At 39.8% G+C, this 22,511-nt stretch overlaps 2 protein-coding genes across 5 annotated transcripts in view; both read right to left on the bottom strand.

Annotated features, from left to right (window-relative positions):
• acmsd (aminocarboxymuconate semialdehyde decarboxylase) overlaps nt 1-2,819 on the bottom strand; it is a 79,546-nt gene extending 76,727 nt beyond the window's left edge. The window contains exon 1 of the mRNA XM_046845080.1: nt 2,712-2,819. Within this exon, the coding sequence (XP_046701036.1) occupies nt 2,712-2,804 (93 nt within the window). The 5' untranslated portion in view covers nt 2,805-2,819. The remainder of the gene's footprint in view (nt 1-2,711) is intronic.
• Nucleotides 2,820-3,788: 969 nt separating this feature from the next.
• Nucleotides 3,789-21,224, bottom strand: sh3bp4 (SH3-domain binding protein 4). 4 transcript variants are annotated; one of them, XM_046845148.1, is made up of 5 exons: nt 21,073-21,224; nt 14,151-14,347; nt 11,684-14,046; nt 5,938-6,126; nt 3,789-5,605 (listed from the first exon to the last, which is right to left on the bottom strand). In XM_046845148.1, exons 2-5 carry the CDS (start codon nt 14,269-14,271, stop codon nt 5,378-5,380), a joined length of 2,901 nt encoding a protein of 966 aa, XP_046701104.1. In that variant the 5' UTR covers nt 14,272-14,347; nt 21,073-21,224; the 3' UTR covers nt 3,789-5,377. The 4 variants fall into 4 exon arrangements, with proteins under 4 accessions (XP_046701104.1, XP_046701105.1, XP_046701106.1 ...); XM_046845149.1 differs by having other exon boundaries at nt 14,151-14,350; nt 21,073-21,195; XM_046845150.1 differs by lacking the exon at nt 21,073-21,224 and adding an exon at nt 20,908-20,953.
• Nucleotides 21,225-22,511: the final 1,287 nt, after the last annotated feature.

Raw genomic sequence — 22,511 nt, 5'->3', positions numbered from 1 at the left:
TATCCCGGTTTATAGGGTGTTATTTGAATAAACTTTCTATTTTACAAATTACGTTTTGGTCCTTCTGTTCTTACACTTGTGTTTCGTGGCTCCTGTCACACCAAATGTCCTCTTAGTTAGAACTCTATTCTACTGTAGTGTACATTTACATTATTGTCGTTTGGGAGAAACCCTTATGCAGAGTGACTTTCATCCATACAACTAAGCAGCTATGCAGTTAAGGGCCTTGCTCAGGGGCCCAGGAGTGGTATCTTGGTGTGGCTGGAATCTGAACATATGCCCTTTGTACTTTTCTATACTGTAATCTATGTACTTGGTTGTAATGTACTTTACTATACTGTACTCTAAATTACACTATTATACTTTATTCTCAATCTATTGTATTACAATATTATACAATTATCTACTGCACTCTACTGTATTCCATTTGACTAAACTCGTCTCTACTGTACCATACTGTATTCTGTTGCATTGGTTTACTTGTACTATACGCTACTATTTTGTCATCTATTTCACTCCACTATACTGCATCATTCTGTACTGTATTACACTCTACATTAATCTACTGTACTATACTGTAATTCACTGTATTCTTCAGCACACTACTGTATTTCATTTTACTTCACTCTACTGTACTCTACTCTGCTGGGTTTCTATACTGTACTTTTCTGTACTGTACTCTGTTGTACTTTACTGTACTTCAGTCTAATGTACTTTGTACTCATGTACTGTATTTTACTACACTGTACCCTTCTGTACTGTACTCCACATTACTCCATTGTACTTCACTGTACTATTTCTTATTTTGCTGTGCAGTGATCGACTGTACTTTATTGTACTCAACATTACTCTATAGTACTATACTGTACTTTTCTCTACCTTAATATAGTGCCCTTTACTGCACTCCAAGTATTTCACATTACTATACTCCTCCCTACGGTACTTTTCTGTACTCTACTGTACTTTAGTGTACCATTCTGTACACTATTGTATTCTACATTACTCTATTGCACTACACTGTACTTTTCTGTACTATAATAGTGTACTCCGCTGCACTTGAAGTATTTCACAACACTATACTCTTTCCTACTGTACTTTTCTGTACTCTACTATACTTATTTCTATTGTACTCTACTATACTTCTCTACTGTAACATTCTGTACAGTATTGAACTCCATAGTATATAAAATAAAGTATTTTTCTGTACTGTATTTTATTGTACTTTACTATTGTCTACATTTGTCTATTGTACTCTACTTTTCTGTTCTCTACTGTATTTAATGTGAACTTGTACTGTACTGTATTATTCTGTATTGAACTATGATGCACATTATTATACACTTCTATACTCTACTCAATGGTAATGTACTCCTTTCTATTTTACTACATTTTAATCCACTGTAGTTTACTCTAATGAACACAACCGAGAAAAACTACATACAAGTACAAACAGCGTTCGAGGGCGTGGCTTTTGCTGAACTCTCTGAAAACCAGGAACAAACCCAAACGGGAAGTTAAATGATAATAAAAGCCTTCAACACTTTTACAAGTCGGCTTCACATCAGTTCCATTCAACAAGAGGCCATTATTCAAGATCTGTGTGTCAAGTGTGTTTTTCTTGCTTTAATTGAGCACGCACAACTACACAGTGTTAAAGATAGTGGGTTAGCAAAGAATTTCTGCATTGTTTAGCTTTTAAACCTAAAAAAAAGCTGCAAAAGTTCTGACAGGGGTCTTCAATAATTTAATGAATGTTGGAGGAGACCCATGAAGGAAAGGGAGTGAAAGTGTTGTCATCATGCTGATTGGTTCTGAAGCTCTGGTGCAATTCTCGGCATTCTTTTACCTCAAAAAACCTCATGCGTTTATGCTGCATTAATTACACACTACCGTAGCTGTTTTTCCATTTATATGTAAGATTATGGTTACAAAAAGGCAACTGTTTTTTTTTTTTATTCTGCATCCCCATTTTGAATTTGTTTACATTTCTCATCATGTCAATCCTCCGCTAACCATTCCTAGCCAGCTAATTGTAGCTTGTATGACGATTGCACTAAATTTATGCTAGCAAACTGGGAACGGTATGGAGAAAGCAAAGAATGACAGCCAATGAGAGCAGGATCGTGTTCAATATCGGTGTGTATTCATCCGATACTGGAATTTTGTTGCAGAACTTGATACTAATGAATAAAGTGGAATATCAGATAATTGATAAAACACAGCAGATAAGCAAGAAAAGAACAGAAACAGGGAAGAGACTCATCCACCGCTGGATTTTTGCACCCAGTCAAGGGTCAGGTTGCCAAGTTTCAGTTGGACCCCCCCTCTTTTTCCCCCTGCTTCCCCTTTCATCCCACACACACAGGAAACAATCTGCCCTTTGTAACGTGCCTGTGATTCCTTCAGACTTCGTGTGTGTGTGTGTGTGGGTGGGTGTGTGTGTGTCAGGTGGTGCATGGTGCCTTGAAAGGATTAACCCAGAATCTGAAATATTTTCTGCTCAGGGTTCATGTGAAGCAGCACATAGTCTTCAGGTCATATCTGAGTTGAGGTTCCTGTCTGTGTGGACTTTTAGCTTGTTCTCTTATCAAAGCCCATTCTCTGTGTTCTCCAGCTTCCTCCCTTTTACTTCCTCCCATCATTATTTTAAACTTGCTAGGATAAACATCATTACAATTGTGTATACAGTGATTTAAGTTAAACTAACTTACCATCCCGGATGAATTTGTGGCTTGTATGCAGCAATCCTGGTGTATTCCCGGCTTGTACACAGAATTCCAAGGTGCATTCCTGGCTGTATCCATGGCTTCTACACAGCACAACATGACACACACACAGGCAGTAATTGTTAATTGCAATTATGCAAATGCAGGGACTGAGCGTATACTTCACATTCAATGAGTAAAGTCTATACATATGGTGTGAGTAAATGTGTAATTGAACACACCTGTGCTCAATCAGGTGCTGGGAGAATGGAAGAGCTGGAGAGTATGCTGGAGAAACGTGGTCTGTAGCAGCCATGCTAGATGGTATTGATGTTTGCTGGGACATGAAGTTGTTTGTTTGATGTGATCTGGATCATAAGCAACATTCCTGGCTCGGTTGTATTCTCCATGCTTCATGAGCTGTATTCCCAGGAGAATTTCTGGCTTCTGACAGAATTTTGCTGTGTGTTCACCCCAGGCCTTCTCATTTCACCTACATCAGGACCTGACTTTACTAACACTATTGTGACTCCATGAAATCTAATGCAACATCTTCCTTTATGAGTGGAGCTTTTTATAAGAAATAAATGTGGAAGGGGATGCTTAAAAAAGGAGCACATACCAATTTTATGCTCAGGGTTTGAGTGTGTTTATGTGCATTTACACTAGGCCAGTTATTACCTAAACAATAGACCGACATCATTAGAATCCAATGAAAAGAAATGAACTTGGCTGCACTGCATTGCTTTGAGCCAGGAAAGAAGTCAGAAATTGTTTACCCTCGATATGAAACCCGATGCGTAACGATATGGAAGATAGATTACACAGACACACAAGCCGTACAGCCCCTATAGCTTTCCCAACAGTTTTCCATTCACTCAGCAGCCCCGCCCCCTTCTAACCCATTTCCAGGTACCTGCAACTCGTGAACAATTGTTGTGCAAGCATCTGCTCCGTCCACATTTTCCATACAAAATTCCCTCCTACGCTTTTGATTCCTTTAATATGAGCTTTTTTTTTTAAATAATGGATTTCTACACTTTATATATCTGTTGAATCGAATCAAACTCAAGACTTTGAATATGAATTTGTAACAAGTGTCCTTTTATCCAAAAAACAGAACATGCATTGAAGACAGGGACCGTGTATCTTTTCAAAATATTTACACACACTTACATATGCATTTCAATTCATATATATATTAAAAAAGTCAGTTTTATCAGGCATGACAATATAAATGGAATGGTTCATTTGGTGCAAAAAAAAAAAAAAAAAGTATACACTTTTTATTAATAGGCAGTATAGCAATGTCAGTTTGTGTGGTTTTTTTTAACAGCATTCAGTATGAACATGTTAGAAATGCAAAAAAACTCGATATATATATATACACACTGCTTGGCCAAAAAAAATTAAAAATTCCAAAAAGTCTCACACTAATATTTTTATGATTTGCCTTTTCGCTTTAAACACATCAGCATCGTTCTCATAAGCTTCTGGAATGCCACGAAGTTTATTTCCACCCAATTCAATTCAGTTCTATTTAATAATGGCCATAGTTTCAACACAGATCTTCTTCTTCTTTTTCGGCTGCTCCCATTAGGGGTCGCCACAGTGGATCATCCGTCTCCAAGTTTCAACGCAGATCAAGATTTTAAATTCATGCTGTGAGGGTCGGACATCTGCGTGAAGTCTTCTCAATCACATCCCAAAGATCCTTGATGGGGTTAAGTTCTGGACTGTGGTGGCCAATCCATGTAAAAATGCCCCCACAGGCTTATCAGGCAGGCACTAGGACCAGGTGGAGACTTTTTTTGGCCAGACAGTGAATATACAAAATGAATTATAAAGGACAAACATACATTAACGTTAAAAACACAGTGTTTGGCACATATTTCAAGCATCATGTTAGATCCTTTCAGTCGTTTGAGTGTGTAACCGATGTCTGAAATGTTCTGTAAGTGTAAATAATATCAATGCTTAATGCTTGGTGAACAGTCTTAGAGTAAACATCTCGCTCAATTTAAGAAATGGTTTCAACAAAGGCAAAGACGTGTGAACGATAAAGAGCTTGTTCTTTTATGCCCTATAATGGACAAATGTTTAAGGTCACCTGAGCACATGAGCTTTTGGAACATCCCAGATAACATTAAGTCCCCATTTGCTTTCATAATAACTTCCACTCTTCTGGGGAAATGGTCCATTAGATTTTGGTGAAGTATCCGAGGAGCCCTGAGGTGCAGTCAGCGTTCATCCTAATGGTGTGCAATAGGAGCTCTACAGCTGGAGATCTTCCACTCCACACCATTTAAACCAACTCTTCATCATTTGTGCACAGGAGCATTGTCATCCTGGAGCAAGTTTGGGTCTTCTAGATCAAGTGAATGGAAAATTCAATGCTCCAAAGGCATTCTGTACAATTGTGTTTCCTGAAATTTTGTGAAGGAAACACGTGGCTAGAAAAGTCAGATGTTCTAATACTTTTGTCCATATAGTCCAGATCAGGATCCAGGATCATGAACCAGCTATTAGGATGCTAATAAGCAATAACATTGATGCTCATATTCAATCTTCTAACAGCACTAAGGATTATGGGTAAACTCTACATGCTTTCCGACATGACCTACACCGTATATTGCACTATATTTCGTGAACAGGACGTCGATCCGCGACGTCTAAACGGCGGCATCGTCGTCCTGGGGGGCGTTGCTGAAGGCGGTGCTCCGTAACAGGTCCAAGCAGTTGATGAGGATAAGTGTTCCTGTTAAGTGTCTCCAGCGCTTGGTAATGGGGTTCTTCATTTTGTCCAGACCGGTGTGAAGCTCCTGGAGGATGTCCCTGTAACTTTCGCCGATCTGGGCCGCCCAGGTGACCAGGAAATCGTACGCCGGCTTCCACATGGCCTGAAAAGAGATTAAAGGCAATGTTCTGATTTGCTAGTTCTCAAGATATGGATAGATGGATTCAGGTTATTAAAGTGCAACCAGATCTATGTCTATGATCCGTGGGAAAGTGAAGCTCAGCAAGATGTTGGACTTCTGATCAGAAGGTCATGAGTTCAAATCCCACTACAGCTAAATTGCTGGGCCCTTAAGCAAGGCCCATGACCTTCAACAGTCAACAATGGCATGAATATAAAAATGTAAATGATCCGGGGGTGAATTCTGCTGCTTTACTCGAAGTGTTGTCATGGATTTCCTCGTACCCCACTGGAGATGAACGAATGAGTACACACCTCATTCTCGAGCCTGCCATCCACCCCTCTGTAGGGAGCCTCGTACGAATCCATCTGCTTGCGGGATATTTTCGTGAGTTTTTCCGCCAGATCTCTCCAGCGGTCCGACACTTCGACTGCTGCAGTAAGAAGCGCAAAGTCCTTCACCAGCCTGGCCACCAGCCCCTGACAGTCCAGTTTCAACAGGGCCTGGAATCACACACACACACAAACAATCACAATACTGTACTCTAAGGTACATGTACATGCAATAGAAATGCAATACAAACTACATTTCCTCACGAATTCTAAATAAGATGGATAGTAATAGTAAAGAAAAGAAAAAAGTGCTATATTGAGCATGTTAACTATGTTGTGGAGAAGGTCAGATTTTCACTGAAGCATCGGATTGTAAGGCTTTGCACTCATTGAACACAGACATCGAAATCCAAGATATTAAGTCAAGAAAATGTTGTTAAGTTTCTCACCATGAAACACTTTTAGCATCTGCACACGCTATGACCAAAAAACAAACGGGACCCCCGACCTTTCCAGCCATGTGCTCTTCTTATCCAAACAGATACCACAGGTCTGGAGGCACACAATCGTACGAGGGGTGTGGGATCATTGCATTTTCCCTTCACTTGAACTAAAAAACCCGAACCTGTTCCAGCATTACGGCGTTCCTGCACACAAAGCCGGCTCCATGCAGATGTTTTACGTGGACTGGAGTGGAAGATCTTCTGTTATAGAGTTTAAAAACCTGATTGAATGATGAATTTTCACCTCACCAGCACCAGTATCTGGCTTTACTACCTAACATCTAGAGAAACATCTTTTTCCAGGAGAGTGGAGCTTATTATAAAAAATATATTGCATCCGAGGTTCTCGTTCTTTTGAAATGCTTTCGGTTTCAGCACACGCCATGACATGCACCTTGTGACAAGAAGCCAGGAGATACGTGGACAAAACCGAATGATTTTCAGGGAAAGTGAAAGAATCACAAAGTCTGTCATTTCAATAGCGTTTCGACTTGAATTAAAGGAAGTATTAAATATATCGGGGAAAGCCTGTATTGTGTGAAGATTACAATAAAACTCGACAGGTTAGCAGGTTAAAATCCATGCGTCTGAAGTGTGTGCGAGTGTGTGTACAGGCACACAGGATGAGCTGTTTCAATTAGGCGAGTGAGCATAACGACTACGTGCTTCGATGAACCTGGAGATAAGGCTCTTAGCCAGGGATTTGCGTGCTAGCGGGAGCATAATGCGCCACCCAGTTCCATCCAACTGGGAAACAGTGGAGGAAGTAAGAACATCCGGCTGGGGTGGATGGAAAAAGGACCAGAGTTTGTTTGTTTTTATTCGCCTTGCTGCTTCCTCCACACAACCCCCACCTTCCCTTCTCTCTGCTGTGTGGCTTCAGAAGGATTCATTGAAGTTCAGCGAGTTTCTCAGTGATTTCTTTCCGTCTGGAGCTTCTTCTGCCTTCAAAGAAATAATCTCAGGCTGACTTTTTACAGGCATGTAAACATGGCAGCATGGGACACGTGCTAACACACACACACACACACGTTTGAGGCTTTGCCGAGCGTCTGCAATGACCTCTGTGCTGCTGTTTCAGAATAATGTTACGTCTCGCATTTTTAGCAACTTCATCCATCTATCCATCTATCCATCTGTCTGTCTGTCTGTCTGTCTGTCATCTTTCTTTCTTTAAGCTGACTCATTTGACCATCCGTCTATCTATATTTGTCTATCTATCATCCAGTAATTTTCTTTCTTTCTTTCTTTCTTTCTTTCTTTCTTTCTTTCTTTCTTCCTTTCTTCCTTTCTTCCTTTCTTTCACTGTCCACCCATCAGTCTGTCTATCTATCTATTCACTATCTTTCTTTCTTTTTCTTTCGTTAAGTTGACCCCTATGACCATCCGTCTATCTATCTGTCTGTCTATCCATTATCCATTCATTTTCTTTCTTTCTTTCTTTCTTTCTTTCTTTCTTTCTTAAAGTGATGCAGTTTTGTCAGTTTCCATAACCTTAACAAAGCTGTCTCTCTCTCTCTCTCTCACACACACACACACACACGTTTGAGGCTTTGCCGAGCGTCTGCAATGACCTCTGTGCTGCTGTTTCAGAATAATGTTACGTCTCGCATTTTTAGCAACTTCATCCATCTATCCATCTGTCTGTCTGTCTGTCTGTCTGTCATCTTTCTTTCTTTAAGCTGACTCATTTGACCATCCGTCTATCTATATCTGTCTATCTATCATCCAGTAATTTTCTTTCTTTCTTTCTTTCTTTCTTTCTTTCTTTCTTTCTTCCTTTCTTTCTTTCATTGTCCGCCCACCAGTCTGTCTATCTATCTATTCACTATCTTTCTTTCTTTTTCTTTCGTTAAGTTGACCCCTATGACCATTCGTCTATCTATCTGTCTGTCTATCCATTATCCATTCACTTTCTTTCTTTCTTTCTTTCTTTCTTTCTTTCTTTCTTTCTTTCTTTCTTTCAAGTTGATCTATCTGCCTGTCCATCTGTCTGTCTGTCTGTCTGTCTGTCTGTCTGTCTGTCTGTCTGTCTGTCTGTCTGTCTGTCTGTCTGTCTGTCTGTCTGTCTGTCATCTTTCTTTCTTTCTATCTATCTATCTATCTTAAAGTGATGCAGTTTTGTCAGTTTCCATAACCTTAACAAAGCTGTCTCTCACACACACACACACACACACACACACACACACACACACACACACACCTTACCAATCTTGTGAGGATCGTCCACTGTCCTAATGCTAAATCTAATCCTTAACTGCAGTTAAAAGGACACATTGTCCTCATTTAGACCGGGCAAATGTCACAAAGCCTAAAATATCAGATGTTCTAATTCTTACACACACACATGGCATGTATGGAATGCTGGGTATGAAAAGAAATTGGGGAAAGGTTGACATCTGATAGCCTTGAGGATCTCAGAGTGACCAAAAGCTTCTGAATTCCTGCCTTCCAGTTCCAATACACCATACACCACTTTTCCAGCCGTATGTGGTTCTTCCCCAAACTGTACCCACAAATTTGGAGGCACACAAACTACGAGTGTTTCATTTCCTATCCCTATTTTCTAAATGCTAATTCATCATAGAATTTAAACTTTCCGTAAATGACCAGTTGGAAGAAGAGGAACAAATGGCAGCTAAACATAACCAGAGGAATTTGTGCATACAATTGGAGCCTTAAATGCAAGTGACCTTTGTTTTTTTTCCTGTACCAACATCCCTTTCCACTGTGTGAAGTAATGACTTGGGGTATGAACACTACTACTAACATTTACAATCGCCTCAAACAATCATGAATGTGTAATTCAGCCGCCTCTGTCCCACATGTATATCTGGGCTAAACATTCATTAACATCCTGTATGAATGCAGGAAAAGGTTCATGATGATCTTACCATCTTACCACTGTATTGTGCCAGGATTGGTATAGAATGGAATGGAATAGTATATGGAATATGAAATTAGCATTCTACTCCAATTCGGAATCACTAGCTGGCCTTCAAAAATGAACCTCTTCTGATCTTAAGATATTCCTCTGTCTTAAGCAGGACAATGTCTTCAAGCATCATGATTCGATGATGTTTTGGCTATATCCTCTCGAGATGGTCATCCTGTAGACCAGTACAATTTTATCACCTGCATTTATTTGTTTACATTTTTTGACCTGCATACCTATTTATGAAAAGCCAACCGTGATTAAATCAACAAAGGGAGTATGCTAGCATGTAAAGATCGACCGATTCATCGGGTTTGTGGATTGTGGATGACTGACTGCTGGAACTATCGGCAAAAAATCCATACTAATAGTTTTTCCAGGTTGTGTTCATTGCTGGACGGCAGCCTCCAATCAAGATACACTGCTGAACCTCTAACCTGGTTTCTGCACTGTGATTCGAGACACAAGTGCATGTTTCAGAGACATGGCAAATTCTATCTTGGCAACAGTTTTAGATCAGAGCTTCAATTCCAATGACAACAACAGTTCATTGTGCAACTCTCAGGAGAAGCACAGCACTCTAATGTATATTATATATATAATGGCTTGCAGTATCAGGATACTAATTGTACTACTAAGACAACTTGCTCTTGTTTTCCTACACCCAGGCTATTTATGACACCCATTTTCCGTCCTCTTAACACACACACACACACACACGCATAAACTGAGCAGTCTGACCACTTAGTGCACTCTAAGGGTTTTTGCAGGTTTCAGGAAAAAAAAAATTAAGACTTTTTAAAACATAAAAACCCACAAAAACGTTGTTCAAAAAAACGGCCTTAACCAAGCCCTTAAATTTTGTTTTTTTCAAGTTAAGAACGTTAAACTTGCAATTCCCTGAGGCTAAGATAAAAACCCGATTTATGTCGTACAATGCGAGAGAAATTCGCGCCAATATCCGAAAGCTGATTGGCTGTTGCATGTTGGCCTCATCTGTAGTCGTAATGCAACGAATTTGATTTGGACTAGCGAAAGACAGAACTTCAACACCACAGAAACTAACAAACAAAGGGCTACCGGAGCATTTCAGTGAGCATTATATGGATATCGGAAAATTAAGACCTGTTTCAAAAATTCAAGACCCAGACATCGAATTTAAGACTTTTTAAATTTAGATTTTTAAATGAGACTTTTTAAGTTTACCTTTTTAAGTTTACCTTGCGGAAACCCCGAACCTGAATAGGATTTTACAACACCAAAACTCCCTAACCAATTCATTAAAATGAAGCAATATCGGGAATTGGGAACGCTAGCCATTCCGTGACCCCAGATATTTCCTTTGGAAATCAACTTCATTTTGTAATTTGTGGTACAGGCTCCTGTATATTCAACACAGTCACAAGGAGGGGGTCCCCACCCCTCCTATGCTTATGAAAAGGTTTAAACATTTTTCAGAAGTGTTTACAGAGCAATTAAAGTGATGGGGGAACAACAAACAGTGAGGTGACAGTCTTACAGGATCATTTTACCTCCTAGGAGATCAAAACCATCAGAAGATCAGGATGTGTCTGTAATCAGAAGTAGGTTTCCGGCTCTGGAAGAAGTTTTAGCGAGGTACAGATAAACCACTTCCTTATTGCCCCACAATGTCCCACAATTAGCACAAGTACTATACAGTAGGTTTTTCCTTGTAGATAAGTTGGATGTTGGATCAATTTCTGCATCTGAGTTGTAATTGTGGCCTGAAGGCATTTACTGTGCAATGGCTTTCACTAATGGTCAGAACACCTCCAAAGCTGGCTATATTTAAACCTTGTGTCCTGTAAACATAAAAAGGATGACCTGGATCAATAAGACTATTCATTACCAAGAACAGAAGATGGGTATTAAGATGAATGTGAACCATGATTCTGTGTATGTGTGTGTGTGTTTTGGCCTGGTCCAAATACAAGCACAAGTGTTTGAACAAGGGGCGTTTCCTGCTTTGCTCGCAGTCCTCCTGTTTAGATGCAAACAATAAAAAAGGAAACATCTGTTGACACACCCTGGCCTTGGTCCATCTTTCACCAATATGGAATTGAATCCTAATCACTAACTGGTGTTCAGAAATAAATCTCTTCTGATCTTTAGCTCAGTAAGATACTCATCTGTCTTAAGCAGGACAATGGCTTCGATGTCTTCGAGCGTCCTAACCCTTTCAAGTATATTTCAAGTATTATTCAGGAATAATACGAATTGAATTAAAAACAATTCACACTCCCAAATAAAACAAGTAATTAAAACATACCATGAAGAGCTCCTTCTGGAAACACTTCTTCTGCTTCACTTCAGATGAGTTGGAGTCTTCTTTAAGCTTCTCAAGAACGCAGGCCACTTTTTCTGCTTCGCTGTTCGGCTCAGAACGACAAAAGTGTGCCAAAGGAAGGTTGATGTAGCCCAAGGCGTCAGCGAAAGCTCTCCAGCTAATGATGTTTTCCATCAGTATAGTCCTCAACGATGAATACATGTAAGTCAGACATTTGGAAGGGATCAGAATCAGATCTAAAAGGAGAGTAGAGGTTAACTCAGGCCCCTTATAATTCACCGGTTTGACCTTTCCCATTATAAGAATGTTCTTGGTGTGGACCAATCCAATCCTGCCATGATAGTACCCAATGTACCACTCCTTGGTCCAAAGATGGCCTTTAAGTTTGATTTTTTCCTCACTCAATATCGACACCACGTCTCCTTTCACATACTCCAACAGATACTGGCTCTTTGTCTGTCTAAGGACGGTTTTTAGCAGCTTGCCAAACTTGATATTTTTGACTGGTCTGTCCTGGAACTCCGGGTACTTCGTGACTCCTATGATGGGTGGCAGTAAGCTTTTGTGCTTTTCCTTTTTCTTTAAAAAACGCCTCTGCGCGGAGCTTGTTGCAACCTTTGGTGGAGGAGGTGGCGTCTGCACGCAGAACTGGGCAATGATGCAGTCCTGGTCGTCTTTAACCTGAATGCGCAAAGTGAAGTCCGAGATGATGTCCGGATCTCGAGCGGCGATCGAGTAGATGAGGCGTGACACTTTGCCGAGCTTCAGCTGAAAACTCCGCGCAACCCTGGTCTGCTCGCTCATTTTAACTTCATAATTCGAGATGTTGGAATACACACCAACCTTAAGATCTTGGGGCTTTGAAAGCACAAACTGGTGTTTTCCCCAGAGTTGAAGGGACACTGGTGGAATAGAGTGGGGCTGCATTTTAGCCTCACTTACTAACAAGGTTTTTGGGGCACAATCATGGCCAAAAATGGCGACAACTGTCTTAAAAGATGGATGGATATGCCTGGGCCCGTAAACGCCAAGTGTGACCTTCTTTACAACATGCTCCCAGACTGTGTTGTACGGGGCGACATCTTGAGCCTGAGCAACAACTGATACATACATGCATGGCTCTAAATTGTCCAAGGTTACCTGGACTGTATCTCCATACATATACACGTTAGGAATCGGAACGTAGGGTCCTTCTTTGCAATCGCTTCGGACACAGATGACGTCTGCCAATTGTCGACTCTCCATCTTGACTACAACGGACACTTTCATCTCTAATGTTAAAGTGGTTTTGGTTTCCATATTACTAAGCTTGATCTCCACCACTGGGCTCACAGTGGTACATTTGTCGTTGTTTAGCTCCAATGGAGGGTCCAGCAAGGCCTTCAAAGATATCTGCTGAGTGTCATCTGGTGCGACGTGACCCTCGGGTACAAGGACGCTAATACTAGTGTCAGGTAACTGAACGGCGCCACCTGAGCTGTCCAGTTTGCACACAATGTTGGTCTCTATTGGTTGAGTTTGTCCCCATCCAGGATTCTGGCCAATGGAATCGAGGTCATGGCAGGACCTTGTAAACTTGCGGTGGTTTAACCAGGCATTTTTGAAATCTTCTCTGCTTTGAAACTGCTCAGGCGAAGGTGCTTTCAAGCTATTAAAAAAACCCAAGAATTCTGGTGGGGTATCTGACTGCGACTGCAAAATGGACAGTTCGGATAAACTGTAACAACGCTTGCTTCTATAAAACGGATTGTCCCGTCGAAGAACTGGTCCTCGGTCTGAGCCAGAGTTCGAGCCAAATGCATCCAAAATATTACTCCCGAAATTGTTGCTGTGAATACTGCTGCTGTTTTTGGAGACTGTAGAAGAGGATGTATCGAAACCGAGGCGCTCGGTCGAACTCTGGATACTGTTTTGATCAGATAGCAAGGAGGCTTCAAGGAATGGGTTGAGAGACATCCGCTGGGTAACAAAAGGGTTTCCGTTTTGAGCAAGTGTAGGTTTGATGTGCTCCGACCATTCTCCACGTTGCTCAGGAACTTTGGACCCATCGTTAGAAACGTCTCCTAGGCTGTCGATCATGCCACTGTCACAGGAAACGTCACAAGACACAGAAGATTCTCGATTCGTCACAGGCTGGACGTAGGCTGCTGGGATGTAGCCCATCTCTGTGTTGTTATGGGCGTACCACCACTCTCCGCCAGATGTGTCAAGGACATAAAGATGGTCTCCCTTACAAAACTTGAGGGTAGTGAAGTTTGATGGACAGTAATCCTTAATGGCGACGACTTCTCTAGCAGATTCAATCGACGCAGTAGCTTCCAGTCGTAAAGTACTTGGGCTTGGCACTGAAATAAAAGAATTAAGTCAATACACAAATATGGTTAGAAAACATGAACATGTCCCAATCATTCTACGAAGGGTAGAAAAAGAATGGAAACATGATCCAAACCTTTAACATTGGAGAGAGTGGCTTCTGATACACCAGAACTTAGTTCAATAAGCGTTCCCTCAGACTTGCAGCGAGGTATTGCGTTGTTGTTGTTTGCTATTCGAATTCGATGGGCAGCCATGCTTAATTATCCTGCTGCATATTTCCGTTCTCAGTCAAGAAGCTTGTGCCATTTTCAAATGCGAGTTTTGTTCGATCTGCTTGGAAAACAGAAGAAAAAAGGACAGATATTTATTGGCTATTAGAGGTGTATTAGTGTACTGAATGAGATTCTTGTTTTACGTACGGAACATAGTTACAATTGAAGTCCTCTCACAAACATATTAAGTGGTGGACCGCAAGTTTGCTTTAGTCTTCTCCTCACACTCGCAAAAATAAATGAATCAAATGAATGTAATACACTGTTATTATTATATTAATTAAATTGAGTATATATATCGCTGGATTGTCGTACCAACTTTGTAAACGATAGGTCATCGGTATTGCAAATGCGCAGACCGATATCCGAGTTTCCTCACATGGGCAGTACAAATTGCTTTTCTGTTACGGTGCGTAGTGTCACTGTCCAGCGATATGGATGTATATTTAATTTAATTATTATAATAAAAAAATTTCTTGCATTCACTCGTTTTATTTTCTTTTATTTGGATATATAAATTTTTTTTTTCAAACCAAGCAAGCCTTTTATTTCAAATAGTTTTAAAAACTGTCGATAAACTGACTTGAGTACCTCAGTTCCATGTGACTGATTTGCGTTTGTTTTCGCGAATGCGATATGATTTGATGTTTTTTTTTAAAAGCCCTGAAAAAAATCAAATGTTGTTGAAGTCTCAGGCAACATTGAATGCCATTCTATTGCACATTATCAGTTCCATGCAGAAAGACTCTGTGGTTTAGCTAATATTTAAACAAAAAAACCCCTCTCCATGATAACTAAAAACAAAGAACCTCCACCTAGAAACCGCCACCAAGATAAACGACTAACCCCCGTCACACACTGCTGCTCATCAAGTTTGCATGCATGGCTGAGTAAAAGAACTACACCCAGTGCACATGCACAAGCCTGGATATCTTCGTCTGGTGTAAAATGATACAGGGGCAACTGGGAAAGAAAAAAACAGAACAAAAAAAAAAATCTATAAATATATATATTATGAAAGCTTCAGCAATATCCTGTGCTTGTTGTTTTTGATACCCCAGGAATGTCAGGAAAAAAAACTCAGTGGCTATAAAAAAAAAACCAGGCTTTTTCAGGAATAAATATACCATCAGTCCAAGTTCTCTGTACTATTATTGCATCAGACAATGTTGTTTGCAACATAACAACAAATGGTGCAATGTTCTGTCGTGACTTGTCGTGGAGCAAAACAGGGAACGAAAACAAAAAATGCACGCCCGAGTCCGGGCAAGTTTTTCTCTCGACTCATTCCTGGAGTTCGTCTCATTTGTTCATCTCTAGCTTCAAAATCCGGTTGATGATTATTCCTTTTTCTTTGGGAAAATCGGGACGGTTTTATCTGGATAATTGAATATTTAAAATCTGATTAACAGTGTTCATCAGTCACTATTTAGTTTGGCTTTGTCTGCTAATTGAAAAAGAGCGCCTTCTCCAGGTCCTGCATGGCATTTGGCAGATGCCCTCATCCAGAGCCACTTAAGGGCCTTGCATAAGAGCCCAGCAGCAGTACCTTGGTGGTGCTCGGGTTTGATCTTTCGACTTTCTGATCCAGAGGCCAATGCATTACCAATTGAGCTACCACCTTCCATGTCCGGAAACAAGCTTGGAGACTCAAAAGGGGACCCTCACACCCTCTGGCAGGTGATACAGACTCCAAAACAATATGTTCCTGCCACCCACCAAGATGCCAAACAACCTCCCATATCCTGTGCAATGTTCAATTAATCACTGCACTATTTCAGTTTCTGTCCAGGGCCAATATGTTTTTGTGTCTAGTCATTTAGTTGTGTTGTGTGTAATTATGTTTGCGTTAGATTACGGCTGATTCAGTTCAACAATGCTGTACAGAGCCAGTATGTGTAAATGTGGCGGCTGGTTTGCTCTAAACCAGAAGCAAATTCCTTGTACGCTCAGGCATACTTGGCCAATAACTTTCTGATTCTGAGCAAAATTAGGTAAAGAAACGATTTATTATTATAATTTAGCATTGCGTTGAATAGCATCGAAACTGGATCGCACTGCATCATAATCGGGTGAATCGTATCGCATCAGTAGCTACTTCATATGCATTTAAGGCATTCTACTCATTTTGGATACATGGAATTTTGAATTTGTGGCCATTGGGCCATTTTCTAAAAAGGGCATTGGAGACGAAAAACTGCACTCCGTGCTTCAGTTCATCCCAAAAGGTTTTCTGAAAGGGTTAAATTCACGGCCACTTGAGTTCTTTCACGTCAACCCTGGCCCATGCTGGAACAGGTTTAAACCTTTTAGCTCCAAAGTAGATGAATTGTAATTGTGCTACACCATACAAAAGGCATTCGAAGCAACTGTGGAAGAACCACACATGGGTGTGACAGTCAGGTGTTTGTGATGAATGCATCCAGAGAGAAGTTCCTGACCTTTTGTGAGTCATCCTGACATTTCAGGCACTTCTGCATTAGCAATTAGGTTTTGTTGTGGGAAAAGTTGTACGCATGGTCCGTGATACAACTGCTTAAACAACATCATTATGCCCGTATCACTGAAATAAGTCTGGTTGTACAGTGAGTGACAGGAGCGACAGCCAATCAGAAGAGGGCGAGATCATTTTAATGAAAACAAGGCAAACAAAGTCTGATATTAAAGTATGACACAAAGATTTGACAGAGATTTGGGACTTTTTCTTGCTAACCAATTTAGCATTCAGTTGTTCTCCAATTTGAGAGGAAGCCAGTGAATCAGGGGAAGCTAAATATAGTGGCTTTTTGAACATATAAGATCGGAATGTGCTTTTGGAACATTGCATTCCACATTTAGTCCCTATTTGCTTTTCTAATAACCCTAGGGAAGATGTTCAACTAGATTCTGGAGTGTGAAGATTCATTCAGCCTGAAGGGTGTTAGCAAAGCCAGGTACTAATGCCGCATTTTATGACATTACATCCAAAGGCATCCTATAGAACTGTAAGACTTTTGGAGAACTTCATATGGCTGAAAAAATCCCAGGACATTTGTCTCTATAGTGAAGTTTGTATCAGAAAGAGATCATGGTATAAATGCTTACCAACAAAAGTGGTGCGTTTTCTGGTGACTTTCTGACTAGCATGCTAACACGTTTGTCACTACCAGTTTGGATACACAAAATGCACGGATTTGATAAAATATAGTACAACCATGGATCCGAAAACGAGGACAATGACTAGTCTTAGTCTTTACACTATATTACAGCTCGGGATAGAAAGCTAGCTACAAATAAGTGGTATACGGAACCAACGGTAAAAAACTCTACATTAGGGGTTTGCGTTATATATAATATCGCAATTGTTGTTTTAACGCTATGCAAAATCATCTTATCGATTGTGTCAAATCGTCATGTATAATCACATTTTAGAATTGTGCAAAATATCGCACACCTCAATCTCAATTCACACCAATGAGAGATTTAAAAAACCATATTCAAGACTTTTAAAAACCTTTTTAAGACCATTAAGAATGACATCAAATACAAATAGATAAATTCGCACCAATAACAGAAAGCTGATTGGCTGTTGCATGATGGTCTAAGTTTGAATTGAGTTGATTAACTGAGTTTTATATTTGGACTGGCGACAGAAAGAACTACGGCACCACAGAAACTAACAAACGAAACCATTGTAAAGTCCCGCGGGAGCATTTCAATGAGTGTTACATGGAGATACTGAAATAAAGACCTGTTTCAATTTATTTAGGACAAAGAACAGCGACTTTTAAGACTTTTAAAGGCAGGTCTTGAACTAAGAATGCAGCACAAACATCAACTCTGCAACATTGTAGAACAGTGTAACAAGCTAAAAAAACCAATATATTATCGTCAGAGGTTCAACGAAAAACCAAAAGCTTCTAATTTTTACGAAATCTTCACGAAACTTTCCCCCATCTTGATTACAAAGTACCAGCTATAAAACGACTGTGACCCAACGTAGCGTCCTCTCGAGCCTGATCTCGGATTCAGCAGGGTCTCCAGAAGCTCGCGTTTCCATGGGTACGGCCTTGCTGAGGAAAAGCATTTCGACAACGGGTCTTTAGACAAACGCCCGAGTGTAGCGGAGCGAAGGACTCGCACAAACACGCTTTTATTATTTCCACACACTCTCTGTAACTGTATAGGCAAGTTTTCTAGACACAGAGTACGCCTCTTGAACTCGGACGGGGGGGAGACGCACAAATGTGTGTTCGCTGAAATGAAACTGTGTGCTGTGAGGGGATTTCTGTATTTCAGTCATACGCGAATATAAGGCAATAGCATATAGCACTAGAATGAAAAAGTGTACTACAGTATAGCATTGTGGAGGGAAATCCAATAACACACCCACACACTATATGGACAAGCATTTGTAGACCCATGGCCTTATGGGCTTTCTAAACATCCCATTTCTGTTATAGGTACCTCCGCTCTGATGAAGTTTCTTTAGATTTGAAAGTGTGTGTTTGTAGAGATTTGGACTGATGTACAGTAGATGAGCTGAGGAGTCCTGAGGTGATGTTCCAGTTAATCCCAAAGGTGTTCCAATAGGGTTGGAGCGCTATAGCAGGAGATCTTCTACTCCAAAAAGTTTAAAGCATATCTTCATGGAGCCGGATTTGTCTTGGGAGCATCGTCATTCCCAAACAGGTCTGTGTCTCCTAGTTTAGGTGATGGGAAAAATTTCGTTTTCATGCTACACCGTCTCAAGACATCCTGTTTTTGACGTCTCTGCAGAAAACATTTCCTAACGTTGCCCAAATTTAGAAAATAAAAAGGAAATCCTGTTGCTCTCAGGAGAACGCTTTCATTAATACGCTTCAAAATGTCTTTAAACTTTTTTTTTTTTTTTGGTCTGCATGAGTTTCAATATTTAGTCCTGATTTAGCAAACAAGAGAAGATGTTCCAAAAGCATGTAGAATCAGGTGTCCCAGGACTTTGGTCCATATAGTCTTACATCTTCATTCCTAATTTATATTCAAACATGTGTTCAGAAAGCTCATTCAACATTAAGGTTTTGAAAAAGATGTCTGTATAGTGATAAAATGCCTGATGTTCTCCAGCTCCAGCAGCAGGACGACGACCACCAGGATTCAATCCATCGAATGGTCGTTTCTTGGTTTTCTTTCAAAGAGCAACATTCTAATGGACAAATGTTCTTTCTTGGTACACGGAACGGGACGTCAGACTTACACCTGCATTCATGCACCAGGAGACCTAAATTTCCAAATCCAGCACCATTTGCTACAGAGACACAAGAAAGTAATAAACAACCGGCGGATCCCCTGCGGTCGCAATGAAAAGCTAAGTGGCAGGAAAGCACAAAGGAAATGCCTCGGCGAGGAGTTCCTGAAAAACGGTCCCGTGGTGCCGTTGCGTAGTTATAAAGCGGGTAAATCGCTTTGACCTGGCTGAAAAGATTTCCACCTCTCCAGGGAAACAAAAAGAAGAACAAACTCTGAGGAAAAATGTAGAAAAGTAAAACCTATATACTGATGCTTTACAGAACAAAACACAATCAGAGTGTCTGGATTTCAGATTCACTCGTTGTTCGTGTCTATTGTATGAATACGCAAAGATCACAAATGCAGAGACGTTTGTCGAGGAAAAAAAACAGATCGCTGAGATTTACATTGAAATATACATTTTTAAAAAATGTACACATTCAACATTTCATACGCAGAAATCGCATATAACGATCAGAACTTTGGTTTCTCTTGATTTTGTGGTTTCGATCCTAGCCAACGCTAATGCCTGTTAATATTTGCGCCTGCGCCGTGCGGTCAAAGAAGTATTGGGACACACAGCTTTTCCAGCCCGATTTCCAGATTTGTCACAAACGTAGATACGGAATACGACCTGCAGTCGAACGTAAAGCTGATCGGCTGATCGGAAAATTTCGTATTAGATAAAAGTGTGTATAAAATGTAAATTAAGAAAAGATATATTGATCAAATGGAAGTACAAATTGTATGGAATGTCATGAGGTACGACGACAACAAACCAACAACAGTAACAATGACAATGACAAATATGTGCTATTTTTACTATAAAAATAATTCGTCTTTGGATGCGGAAAATTGGAAATGGTCTCTTTACTTGAACTACGAAAACTGAAGCTGTTCCAGCATGATGATGCACAAAGCCAGATCAGATCCATGAAGATATACTTTACATGGGTGGGTGTGGAAGATCTTAAATATATATTTATTTATTAATTTTTTAATTATTATTATTTTTTAAATGATCAGCAATCAATCAAATGTGCTTTTTGTGTTTTTATAAACTTTTTATCCACATTTGATATTAAGGGTTACAATTTTATATTAGAAAACTGTTATTAATTGCTGTGTAAGACCTAATTAATAATAGGAATCACACTCATCTAATAAAATTCTCTTAATAAAACAAAATATTTGACAAAATAATAAAATGTTTGCATGTTTGTTTGAGGTCAGATTTTTTTTTCCAAACAAAATCCATCAAATAATAAATAAAAGCATTAAATCCACACTGTATTTCCTTTAAAAATGCAGTCTAATCATCAGAAACAAGTCAATACAAGTCACATTTCCATCACTGGCTGCACCTATTACCTGGAATGAAGAGAGTTTAGACTTGGGCACATCTCCAGCTCTCCAGAACACCAACACACACCCGTTCAAACAAGAAAGAAAGAAAGAAAGAAAGAAAGGAAAAGAAAAAGCCCTTAAGAGCAAGCAAAAAGTGAAAGAAGAATAAAAGTGAGAAAGTTCACTCACTTGCGATTAAGAATCACAGAGAGAAGCACCGCTGAGCTGAGACACCACCATGAACATCTCGAACATCTCCCCCGCTCGCTGCTGCTCCTCATGTTCACCCATGCAGCGACGTGATTGGCTGGAGAACGAGTGATTGACAGTTGCACCGGTCTATGTCCCGCCCACTCCTGGATCCTGGCCCCACAGTGTTACAGCAAAGAAAAACAGCAATTATCTTTCATTTTTTGTGATTTCTTTTCAATTAAAACGAAAAACCAGTTGAAATTAAATAAAATAACAACAATAATGATGATTATTATTTGTAGTATTAATAAATGGTATTGTTGTTAATAATAAAAATGATAATTTAATTATAATAGCTAAATAAAATGTGTATCGTTAATATTAACACTTATGATTGTCATAATTAATATGATCTATTACAATTAGTTTTTATTATTATAATCATTCTATAAAATACAACGTGTCATAAAAATGGAAACATCCAATGCATTGTTCATAAATTCCCTCTATATATTACACTATTTAAACGCTTTCTGGACATATTAAAATTGTCTTAGTATATTCAGAGACTGATGTAGGTGGAAGTATGAAAATTTCATCCGAAAGTTTGATAGCTCTAAAGGAGGAGATCTTCCACTTGAACGAATCTAAAGCATATCTTCTCGGAGCTGGTTTTGTGAACAAGGACATTGTCATGCTGGTTTAAAATAAGGGAAAATTAAATGCTTACATCCAAATACATTCTATACAATTATGTGCCTTTAGATTTGTGGTACCAGTTTTGGAGGAAGAACCACATAATATAACTGAAAGAGTCAGGAGGCCCAATACTTTTGCATGTCTATCAAATGCTATTGAAGTAATAATGTGTATACTGCCCTCTAGTGGACATTGAATTCAACGGTTTCAACAAGCTTTAAAAACGTTTTGGGGGTCACACAAAAAATATATCAATATCATGACTTCGGATTTCCGTATTAGTATCTGATGATGAGGTGAGCCCTGATGTACAGGTGTGAATATAAAAGAGGACAAGGAGGTGCAGAGTTCAAATCCTGCCAATGCTGGGCCCTTGAGCAAGGCCCTTAACCCTCAACTGCTCAGCTGTATGAATGAGATTATGCAAGTCAGTCTGGTTAAGGGCATCTGCCATACATGTAATCTAAATTATTAATAATAATCCTTTTCTTTCACAAAAAGCATCAGCTCACGGTCCATCATTTCGACATGAAATTCCTTGTATTGAATATTCCGAACAAAAAAAGAAGGAAAAATCAAGCTTCCTGTTTCTGAAATAACATTACACATAGACAAGTCCAGCATAACACAATCCACAGCCCGAGGCAGAGTGACAGTAATGTCTTACTGTTAATCTTTCATTTCCTGATTGCTGACTCACCTGGAAATTGTGAGGAAATCAGGGGGTTTGAGGCCGT

This window comes from Silurus meridionalis, chromosome 3, assembly GCF_014805685.1.
Source record: "Silurus meridionalis isolate SWU-2019-XX chromosome 3, ASM1480568v1, whole genome shotgun sequence".
Taxonomy (NCBI): Eukaryota; Metazoa; Chordata; class Actinopteri; order Siluriformes; family Siluridae; genus Silurus; species Silurus meridionalis.
This window is presented reverse-complemented; position numbering and strand designations above follow the sequence as displayed.